This window comes from Nannobrachium achirus (assembly GCF_963921795.1).
Source record: "Nannobrachium achirus genome assembly, chromosome: 11".
Classification (NCBI taxonomy): Eukaryota; Metazoa; Chordata; class Actinopteri; order Myctophiformes; family Myctophidae; genus Nannobrachium; species Nannobrachium achirus.
The window spans coordinates 8,658,287-8,668,571 of record NC_137820.1 but is presented as its reverse complement, the minus strand read 5'-3'; the positions used below and the strand labels follow the sequence as shown (position 1 = coordinate 8,668,571).

The following is a 10,285-nucleotide window of genomic DNA, read 5'->3' as shown; positions in this document are numbered from 1 at the left end:
AAACGATAAAGAGCGCCGACCTGAAAATGTATTTTCTGTTTACTAAAGAGCTGGAGAGAGGTCTTCTGCGAAACACACGGCCAGAGTTGGAAGCCAGAGCCGGAGGATGTGCAAGAACCGTTGGGAAGCCAGAGCCTGAGGAACCAAAACCGGAACCATCACATTTGGAACCGGAACCATCACATTTGGAACCGGAACCATCACATTTGGAACCGGAACCATCACATTTGGAACCGGAACCGGTTCAACAAACTGTCAGAGCTGGTATGTGGACTGACTTCATGTCTCTGTTATACATTTACATTACCGGTGGTTCTTTTTGATTGATTGATTGATTGATTAATTGATTGATTGAGTATTTTATTAGAGAAAAATGGAGAACAGTACAAGTATAGTCAATACAATAGAAATGTAGTACAGTACAAGTACAAATGTAGTACAGTACAAGTACAGTTAAACACCCTGCCTAAAAGGAACATCCCAAATAAGTCCATTGGAAGTCCTTGGTATTCAATTCATGGACATAACAAATAGCAAGCAAAGAAAACATTCAATAGCATAACAGTTATAAAAACACTATATGTACAATCCTTTTAATTTCAAGGACCACCAATAGTTACAGACTAGTGGTGGACAAAACAGTTCATTTCAGTGTATGAACGTTTTCATTCACATCCGTTCAAATGATTCTGCGGGAGGGGGCGGGGGTTATGATCGAAAGTGTGAATGTAACACTAACAGGTATGTTTCAGGAAGTAAACGAGTTTGTTCACGTTCACGGCAATGAACTAAATTGTTTATTTTGAACGAATCCCAGCGAATCCACTGTCAAAATCAGTGGAGTCCAGCCTGCAGATGAAGATAAGTTCTCCGGCACCAGCCAGCACCGTTTGTCCAGAGCCCCCAGGAGAGGTGAAGAGGCAGAGACGATTACCCCAGCACTTACAGAACTTTGATTTGGGTGAGTTGGAGGGATGGGAAGAACAATATGAAAATGTCATGTCATTTACGATGTAGCAATGTTTTCAGTGGTGGAAGAAGCACTCAGATGTTTTTTACTAAGTAAAAGTTGCAATACCACAATATAAACACACTCTGTTACAATTAAAACTTCCTGTTAATTGTGCAGCTCTAGTTATTATTATATTCCTTCATTCCAGACCAGTGTGTGGAGTCCACACTGCAGGTGGAGATGAGTTCTCAAACATCAGCATTTGATATTAAAGAGGAATCTAAAGACCATTTGGACCGCAGTAAGTTTCTCTCTCATTCTTCCTTTTGTCACGAGAAGTCACTGGAACAAACATCCGAATAATGCTCAAAAGATTAAAGCTCTGTAGTTGATCTCTGTTGCATATCATCCAACCTCCTGTAGATCATAATATCTCTACGATACGGCAGGATGTGTAAATGACCTCAGACTTTGGTCCTCCCTCAAAGTGGGTGCCGTGATGCCAGTCCAGGGGTGCCGCAGAATGCTTTGATAATATTTGGAATTCATCAATATCACTTCATCATGCTTAGTAAAACAGACCTGATTTGCACTGTACTTGAGTTATTTTCCCATCTACGGCCAACTCTCTTCCCCAAAAATAGCTGATGTACCGGTACAAGCTCACAACGCTGTGACATGTTGTGAGCTTGTCGATCGGCTATTTTTGGTGAACCTTCCCCCCAGAATAGGGCTGCTGGGGTTCAAGTGGTTAAATGTCAAGTATAAAGTTATTTCCAGTAATTTCTGATGGAAACAGATATTTCTCCGTGACATAGCCCAGTGGTTCTCAACCTTTACAGGCCGTGACCCCCAAACAAATCATATTTTAACTGGGGACCCCCCACCCTGACGAAAACTAAGAGTTGAGGCATTACATTTTGATTAACACGGTTCTATTGTGAAAATAATAGATCTACATGCTCACAACACCTCGCGTGAGCATGTAGATCGGCTATTTTCACAATTTCTGCCTCTAATATCTGACAATTTGGTCAATGTTTAATTTGTCATTTTAGAGGTATTAAAAACTCCTTAAATTGTCACTTTAGAAATGTGATGATACCCTCTATACCCTTAAACGTTGCGAGGCGTTGTGAGCATGTAGATCGGCTATTTTCACAATTTCTGCCTCTAATATTTGACAATTTGGTCAATGTTTAATTTGTCATTTTAGAGGTATTAAAAACTCCTTAAATTGTCACTTTAGAAATAATAATAATTTGGGGACCCCCTGGGGGTCCTGACCCACAGGTTGCGAACCACTGACATAGCCTACCGTATCTCAGGTGGAAAGATTGTGCATATTTACGTGGCGTATACATTACTAAAAATAATTCAGGGGTGCCTTGGATGAGAAAGTTACGTACAGGGATGCCCTGGGTCAAAAAAGGTTTGAAAACCCCTGCAATATGCTGATCCGTTTCTCCCTCTGTCTGCATCACTTTATATCCCATTATGATCTGTAACGCATTGATAACTTTAACCATTATTTTATGCTCTAACTATTGAAAAATAGCAGATATACAATAGTTCTGCTATTTTTGGAAAAAAAAAAAAAAAAGTATTTGAATATATATATATATATATATATTTGAAAAATCGTGAACATGAGTGCTATAAATGTCTTCTGAAGGTTTTTGAAAAACACATTTTCTATGTCAGTGGTTCTCAAACCTTTTCATGCCAAGGACCCAGGCTAAAATTATGTATTTGGCCACCGACCCCAATCTCGAAATATTACGTATCAGGGACCTTCCCCCAGTTACAAATGTTCGCTTTAACCCTTTCCATCTGCTTCTATCTGTCTCCCTCTCTCTATCTCCCCCCCCCCCCCACACACGGGTCAGGTCTGAAGTCTGACTCTCAGAAGTCTGAGTTCACGAGGAGACGCAACAAGTATCTGGTCGATGCTTCCTCACCTCAGCTTAGTGAGGAAGAGGAGGACGAAGAAGATGGGGAGTGGACTCCGTCTCTGTCTGGTAATGATGCTGCTTTTTTTGTTTAATGCCGTGTACTAGGTTTAAGCCACAGTACATCAGCAACATATCATCATCAAACCACCTTTTTTGTTGCCTAAACACAAACAAAACAAAAAAACATACACAATTAAAACACACAAACAACAAATATAGAAAACATGCCATAACACCCATAAGCCCATAAGTCTATCTCTTTTACACTATTTGTTGTGGTCAAAAGTGATTATTGCTTTTCATGAATGTGTAACTAGTGGTTATTACAAACACATCCTTGCCGTCACACTTTCATAAATCATGTTTTGGGGTGAGCATTCGGCACAAATGCCAGTCAAAGTGACTGTACTGGCCAATCACAGCGTGTCTTTTCCGGGACTTGGCAAAACACAGAAGACAAAAATGGTTGGAATGCTGCCACATTCCAAGAGCAGACTACAAAAGTTTAGGCTTACTACCATCTATGGTAGGAACATGAACGTGCTTGTGATTTTACGCTCAAATGGCAGCCGTCCGCATTCATCATGAGAACACACCTGTGATCCGCACAAAATGGGACATACAGTATGCACCGCTTGGTGAATTGCATGTCAGTTTTTGATTACAAAATAGCCTATACACTGCATTTACTCACTTTATTTATACATTTTCTACGGACAGAATAATGAATCGGGCCCCTGGTCTCGTCGAGTCTAAAGTCTCTATCCTGATTGTACGAAACTGGTATCTTGACCTGGACCATGTATTCTCTGTTTACCAAAGAGCTGGGGCGACTTCAGCGACGCGCAAGCAACATTGAGGAAGCGGAACCGGAACCATCAGATTTGGAACCGTCTCCGCAATTAGGTAATCCCACTGTCTTGAGCTGGTATGTGGACGGATGCCATGTCTGCTATGCCAGGGGTTCCCAAACGTTTTTGGCTCAGGGCACCCCTATAAATATTATTTTCATCCAAGGCACCCCTGCGTTATATTCATAATTTTCACTCCCAACACCTTATATTTATGCCATATTTTAGCGAATATGTTGCAAGGGAAACGTTGAGATAATAGCCATTGTGATTAGAACTGACTGAAAATAACTTTGAAAACCCCTGCTATAGAATATACACTTTTGAATGACTTGGTTTAGGAATGCGACAAAAACAAGTATAAATCTCCATGAATTCAAGGCTTCATGGAGGCTTCATGCTTCAATTTGATAGAAAATAAGTGTTTTGGGGGGTTAACTACTCCTTTAAGCTTTCCTTGACCTCTGCACTTTTGTCTTTATCTCTAAAGTGCAGTTTTATTAATTTTGTTTGCAATACTGCGTTTCACTTGCAACCACATTAGGTGGGACAAATCACCCACCAGAGTGATTACACCGGCCTGTCTATAATTCCTTTGCATTTCAATCACATGCGGCACAAAGGCAGGCCTGGGAATCTGACCGAATCTCCCAAATACCAATCCAGGGCCTGGTAGTTAGTAAAGTAGGTAGTAAGATCAAATAAAAAAAGTTTAGTAGCGTGAGATGATCATAAAATTAGAACATAATCAGTAGGCAGTAGAGTACAGCTTTGCGTGTTATTTCACATTTTATTTTGGTTTGTTAAAAAGTTGGTTTCTTTATCTTCCTTCATTCTTCATCCTAGGTGTCTCTCCTGCCCAACTGCCAATGAAGAAACCTACCAGCTGTGACCAGTGTGGGGAAAGCTTCCCAACAAACGTTAGACTCAAAATGCACCAGAAGATGCATGCAGGAGAGAAAGACACTTCAAAGGGTGCTCCCAAAGGTCACCAGTCAAGAAAGCACCAGAGAATTCGAACGGGACCCTTGGACAGACCCTACCCCTGTGAGCAGTGTGGTAAGACATTCCTTACAGAAGCTAATCTCAGGAGACACAGGTCACTTCACACAGGGGAGAAACCTTTCCGCTGTGACCAGTGTGGGAAAAGGTTCAACGACGCTAGTAATTGTCAACGTCATCAGAAAACTCACACGGGGGAGAGACCTTATAGTTGTGACCATTGTGGGAAAAGCTTCCCAACAAACTTTAGACTCAAAATGCACCAGAAGATGCATGCAGGAGAGGAAGACACTTCAAAAGGTGCTCACAAGGGTCACCTGTCAATAAAGCACCAGGGAATTTGTACGGGGGGAAAACCCTGGCAGTGTGACCAGTGTGAGAAAAGGTACAAAACAGCTAAGCATCTCAAACGTCATCAACTAATTCATACAGGGGAGGGACCCTACCCCTGTGAGCAGTGTGGTAAGACATTCCTTACAGAAGCTAAGCTCAGGAAACACAAGTCACTTCATGGAGGGGAGAAACCTTACCGCTGTGACCAGTGTGGGAAAACGTTCAATGACGCTCAAAATTGCCAACGTCATCAGAAAACTCACACAGGGGAGAGACCTTACCCCTGTGATCTGTGCGATAAGAGTTTTGCTGATAAGAGCCATCTAAAAAGACATCAGATAACTCATTCCCAGGAGCCCAGGGAGAGACCCTACCCCTGTGAGCAGTGTGGTAAGTCATTCGTTACAGAAGCCAATCTCAGGAAACACAGGTCACTTCACACAGAGGAGAGACCTTACCGCTGTGAACAGTGTGGGAAAAGGTTCTACCATGCTCATAATTGCCGACGTCATCAGATAACTCACACAGGGGAGAAACCTTATAGTTGTGACCAGTGTGGGAAAAGGTTCAACAACGCTCAACATTGCCATAGTCATCAGAAAACTCACACAGGGGAGAAACCCTACCCCTGTGAGCAGTGTGGTAAGACATTCCCTACAAAATCTAGTCTCAGAAATCACGGTTTAGTTCACACAGGGGAGAAACCTTTCCGCTGTGACCAGTGTGGGAAAAGGTTCAAGCAAGCCAATAATTGCAAACGTCATCAGAAAACTCACACTGGGGAGAAACCCTACTCCTGTGATCTGTGCGATAAGAGTTTCACTAAAAAGGATTCTCTCCAAAAACATCAGATTATTCATTCCCGGGGAATCCGTACGGGGGAAAGACCCTGGCCGTGTGACCAGTGTGAGAAAAAGTACAAAACAGCTAAGCTTCTCAAACGTCATCAGCGAACTCATACTGGGGAGAAACCCTACCCCTGTGATCTGTGTGGTAAGACATTCCTTACAGAAGCTAAGCTCAGGAAACACAAGTCACTTCATGGAGGGGAGAAACCTTACCGCTGTGACCAGTGTGGGAAAAAGTTCAATGACGCTCAAAATTGCCAACGTCATCAGAAAACTCACACAGGGGAGAGACCTTACCCCTGTGATCTGTGCGATAAGAGTTTTGCTGATAAGAGCCATCTAAAAAGACATCAGATAACTCATTCCCAGGAGCCCAGGGAGAGACCCTACCCCTGTGAGCAGTGTGGTAAGTCATTCGTTACAGAAGCCAATCTCAGGAAACACAGGTCACTTCACACAGAGGAGAGACCTTACCGCTGTGAACAGTGTGGGAAAAGGTTCTACCATGCTCATAATTGCCGACGTCATCAGATAACTCACACAGGGGAGAAACCTTATAGTTGTGACCAGTGTGGGAAAAGGTTCAACAACGCTCAACATTGCCATAGTCATCAGAAAACTCACACAGGGGAGAAACCCTACCCCTGTGAGCAGTGTGGTAAGACATTCCCTACAAAATCTAGTCTCAGAAATCACGGTTTAGTTCACACAGGGGAGAAACCTTTCCGCTGTGACCAGTGTGGGAAAAGGTTCAACCAAGACAATAATTGCAAACGTCATCAGAAAATTCACACTGGGGAGAAACCCTACCCCTGTGATCTGTGCGATAAGCAGTTCACTGTAAAGGATTCTCTCCAAAAACATCAGATTATTCATTCCCGGGGAATCCGTACGGGGGAAAGACCCTGGCAGTGTGACCAGTGTGAGAAAAAGTACAAAACAGCTAAGCTTCTCAAACGTCATCAGCGAACTCATACAGGACCCTACCCCTGTGATCAGTGCGATAAGAGGTTCGCTGCAGAGAGCCATCTCCAAAAACATCAGATGACTCATTCCCAGGAGCCCAGGGAGAGACCCTACCCCTGTGATCTGTGCGATAAAAGCTTCACTGAAGAGGATTCTCTCCAAAAACATAGGATTATTCATTCCCGGGGAATCCGTACGGGGGAAAGACCCTGGCAGTGTGACCAGTGTGAGAAAAAGTACAAAACAGCTAAGCTTCTCAAACGTCACCAGCTAATTCATACGGGACCCTTGGAGAGACCCTACCCCTGTGAGCAGTGTGGTAAGACATTCATTACAGAAGTTAATCTCAGGAAACACAGGTCACTTCACGGAGGGGAGAAACCTTACAGTTGTGACCAGTGTGGGAGACGGTTCAACAACGCCAATAATTGCCGACGTCATCAGAAAACTCACACAGGGGAGAGACCTTACCCCTGTGATCTGTGTGATAAGAGGTTTGCTGAAAAGGGTTCTCTCCAAAAACATCAGATGACTCATTCCCAGGAGCCCAGGGAGAGACCCTACTCCTGTGAGCAGTGTGGTAAAACATTCATTACAGAAGCTAATCTCAGGAAACACAGGTCACTTCACACAGCGGAAAAACCTTTCCGCTGTGACCAGTGTGGAAAAAGGTTCAACAACGCTAATAATTGTCGACGTCATCAGAAAAGTCACACGGGGGAGAGACCCTACCCTTGTGATCTGTGCGATAAGAGGTTCGCAGACAAAGCTACTCTCAAAGGTCATCAGATAGTTCACACACGGGAGAAACCCTACCAATGTGAGCAGTGTGGTAAGAGATTCTCTGCAAAGCATAGTCTTGCAGGTCACAGGTTACTTCACAAAGGGGGGAAACCCAAACCCTACCGCTGTGAGATTTGTGGGAAAAGGTTTGAATCGGATGGTCATTTAAAACGGCATCAGCCTATTCACACAGGAGAGAAACCCTACACCTGTGATGTGTGTGGTAGAAGGTTCACTCAAAAGAGTTGTCTCAGTAAACATCAGATCATTCACAGTGGGCCCAGGGAAAAACCTTACCAGTGTGTGCAATGTGGTATGCGATTCACTGTAAAGGCTAGTCTTAAAGGTCACATGTCACTTCACACAGGGGAGAAACCATACAAATGTGACCAGTGTGGGATGAGTTTTAGACAGAGGTATTTTCTCACACGTCATCATAAAGAGAAACATGATACAACAGAACTACAAAGAAGGAAAGAGATAGATTCGCAGAAGCCCTACCAATGTGACCAGTGTGGTAAGGGATTTGTTTCAAAGTCTGGTTTCAGATTTCATCTGAGATCACAGCACCAGATAATCCGTGAGTGGCAAAGAATAGAGTGTGACCAGTGTGGGCTGAAGTACCAATCAGTTCAGAGTCTTGCACGTCATAAGCTGGAGTGTGGAGTGGAGAAACCCAATCCCTACCCCTGTGAGCAGTGTGGTATGAGATTCCTTACACCAAGTATTCTCCGGAGACACTTGTTAGTTCACTCAGGGGAGAAACCTTACCGCTGTGACCAGTGTGGGAGAAGGTTCAACAACGCTCATAATTGCCAACGTCATCAGAAAACTCACACAGGGGAGAAACCCTACGCCTGTGATCTGTGCGATAAGAGGTTCACTGAAAAGGGTTCTCTCCAAGCACATCGGATCATTCATACAGGGAAGAAACCTTACAAGTGTGCACAGTGTGGTAAGAGATTTAATGCAAAGGGTTATCTCAGAAGACACAGGTTAACTTATAATCATAAGATCCTTCATAGAGGGCCCAGGGAGAAATCCTGTGGAGTGGAGAAACCCAAACCCTACCCCTGTGAGCAGTGTGGAAAGCGATTCCCTACACAGAGTAGTCTCAGAAAACACGCGTTAGTTCACTCAGAGAAGAAACCTCATCCCTGTGACCAGTGTAGGAAAAGGTTCAAATATATAACGAATTTAGAACGTCATCGGAGAACATTTCATATGGGTGAGAAACTCTACCAATGTGAGCAGTGTGGTAAGATATGCAATTCTAACGCTAATCTCAGAAGTCACAGATTTTCTCACACAGTGGAGAAACCTTACCACTGTAACTGCTGTGGGAAAAGCTTCAGGGAGGCTTATTATTTCAAATGCCATCAGAGAACTCATACAGGGGAGAAACCCTACCACTGTCAGCAGTGTGGTAAAAGGTTCCTCACACAGGGTGCTGTCGACAGGCACTCTATCATTCACAGAGGGGAGAACCCCTTCCAATGTGGCCACTGTGGGAAAAAGTTCCCCCTTGCTGATGATTTAAAAAGTCATCAGATAACTCACAACGTTCATCAGCTCGTTCACACAGGGGAGAAACCCTTCCAATGTGAGCAGTGTGGTAAGACGTTCACTGCAAAGCATAATCTCGCAGGTCACATGTTGATTCACTCAGGGGAGAAACCCTTCGAATGTGGCCGGTGTGGGAGAAGGTTCCGAAGTAAGAACCTTCTCAAAACTCATCAGCAAAGAAACTCACGCTGTGACTTAGTGAGTCCATTCCCAAGTCAGCTTGGCGAAAACACAGATATCCCCCAGCAGGTATAGATAGTGGGATGTGGGGTTTTCAGACTCAGATGCTGTAAAATAATATTAATTAAATATTAAATGTTAAATTAAATATATATTAAATATTAAATTAAATGTCAGATCACAGTCATAGATCCTTGTTGCCACACGGGATGCTACATTAGCCAAATAAACAAGCTAGAGAATGGAATGCTTTCCTTGACTGGATATGATGCAACACAACACAACACAATGGCTCGAGATTATCTGATATATTGTGGAATGCTCTACCAACTGCCTTAAAGGAGTGTACTCATCCCTACTCTCCTTTAAAACCGCTCTTAAAAGCCACTTACAGGCGGCTGCAACTTGAAACTGATAAAAAGACAAAGCCTCTCCTCCACCTGACCTCTCTTCCCCTGACCTTTTTACTGTATTTTCTGTTTTCCGACTGTTTTATGATGATATTTTATTTTGCACAGTACTGTGTCTAAAAGGTCACTTCACACAGGGGAGAAACCCTACCAATGTGGCCAGTGTTGTGTGGCTCAATCTGTGTGGTTGCAAAGACACTGCACTAGATGAAACCAGAAAGCACACATTGATTTACAAAGTCATGAATGTTTTTTCTTTTTTTTTCTTTTTTACTTCTCTTCAGCGTTCATGTTCTGTCTAAGTGCATTTCATTTATGACAGCTGTACCTTTATAATAAATATACCTAATCAGACTTTTCTGCTGTTTACGTCAATATGTTTTATTGGATTCTTGTTTCTTAATGTCCAAATTACATTTATGTTGTTTTTTGTGAAAAC

General features: G+C 43.1%; 2 protein-coding genes across 2 annotated transcripts; both read left to right on the top strand.

The window, feature by feature from the left end:
• Positions 1-197: 197 nt before the first annotated feature.
• Positions 198-6,111, top strand: LOC308294107 (uncharacterized protein; the record flags this gene model as incomplete). The annotated part of the gene is made up of 7 exons (XM_080736831.1): positions 198-264; positions 818-961; positions 1,161-1,253; positions 2,842-2,973; positions 3,730-3,813; positions 4,605-5,145; positions 6,105-6,111. The coding sequence occupies exons 2-7, from the start codon at positions 856-858 to the stop codon at positions 6,109-6,111; spliced, it is 963 nt and encodes a 320-aa protein (XP_080592957.1). The 5' UTR covers positions 198-264; positions 818-855.
• Positions 6,112-6,323: 212 nt separating this feature from the next.
• LOC308293909 (uncharacterized protein) lies at positions 6,324-9,973 on the top strand. Its single transcript, XM_080736566.1, has one exon. It carries the CDS (start codon positions 6,986-6,988, stop codon positions 9,509-9,511), a length of 2,526 nt encoding a protein of 841 aa, XP_080592692.1. The 5' UTR covers positions 6,324-6,985; the 3' UTR covers positions 9,512-9,973.
• The last annotated feature ends 312 nt before the right edge of the window (positions 9,974-10,285 follow it).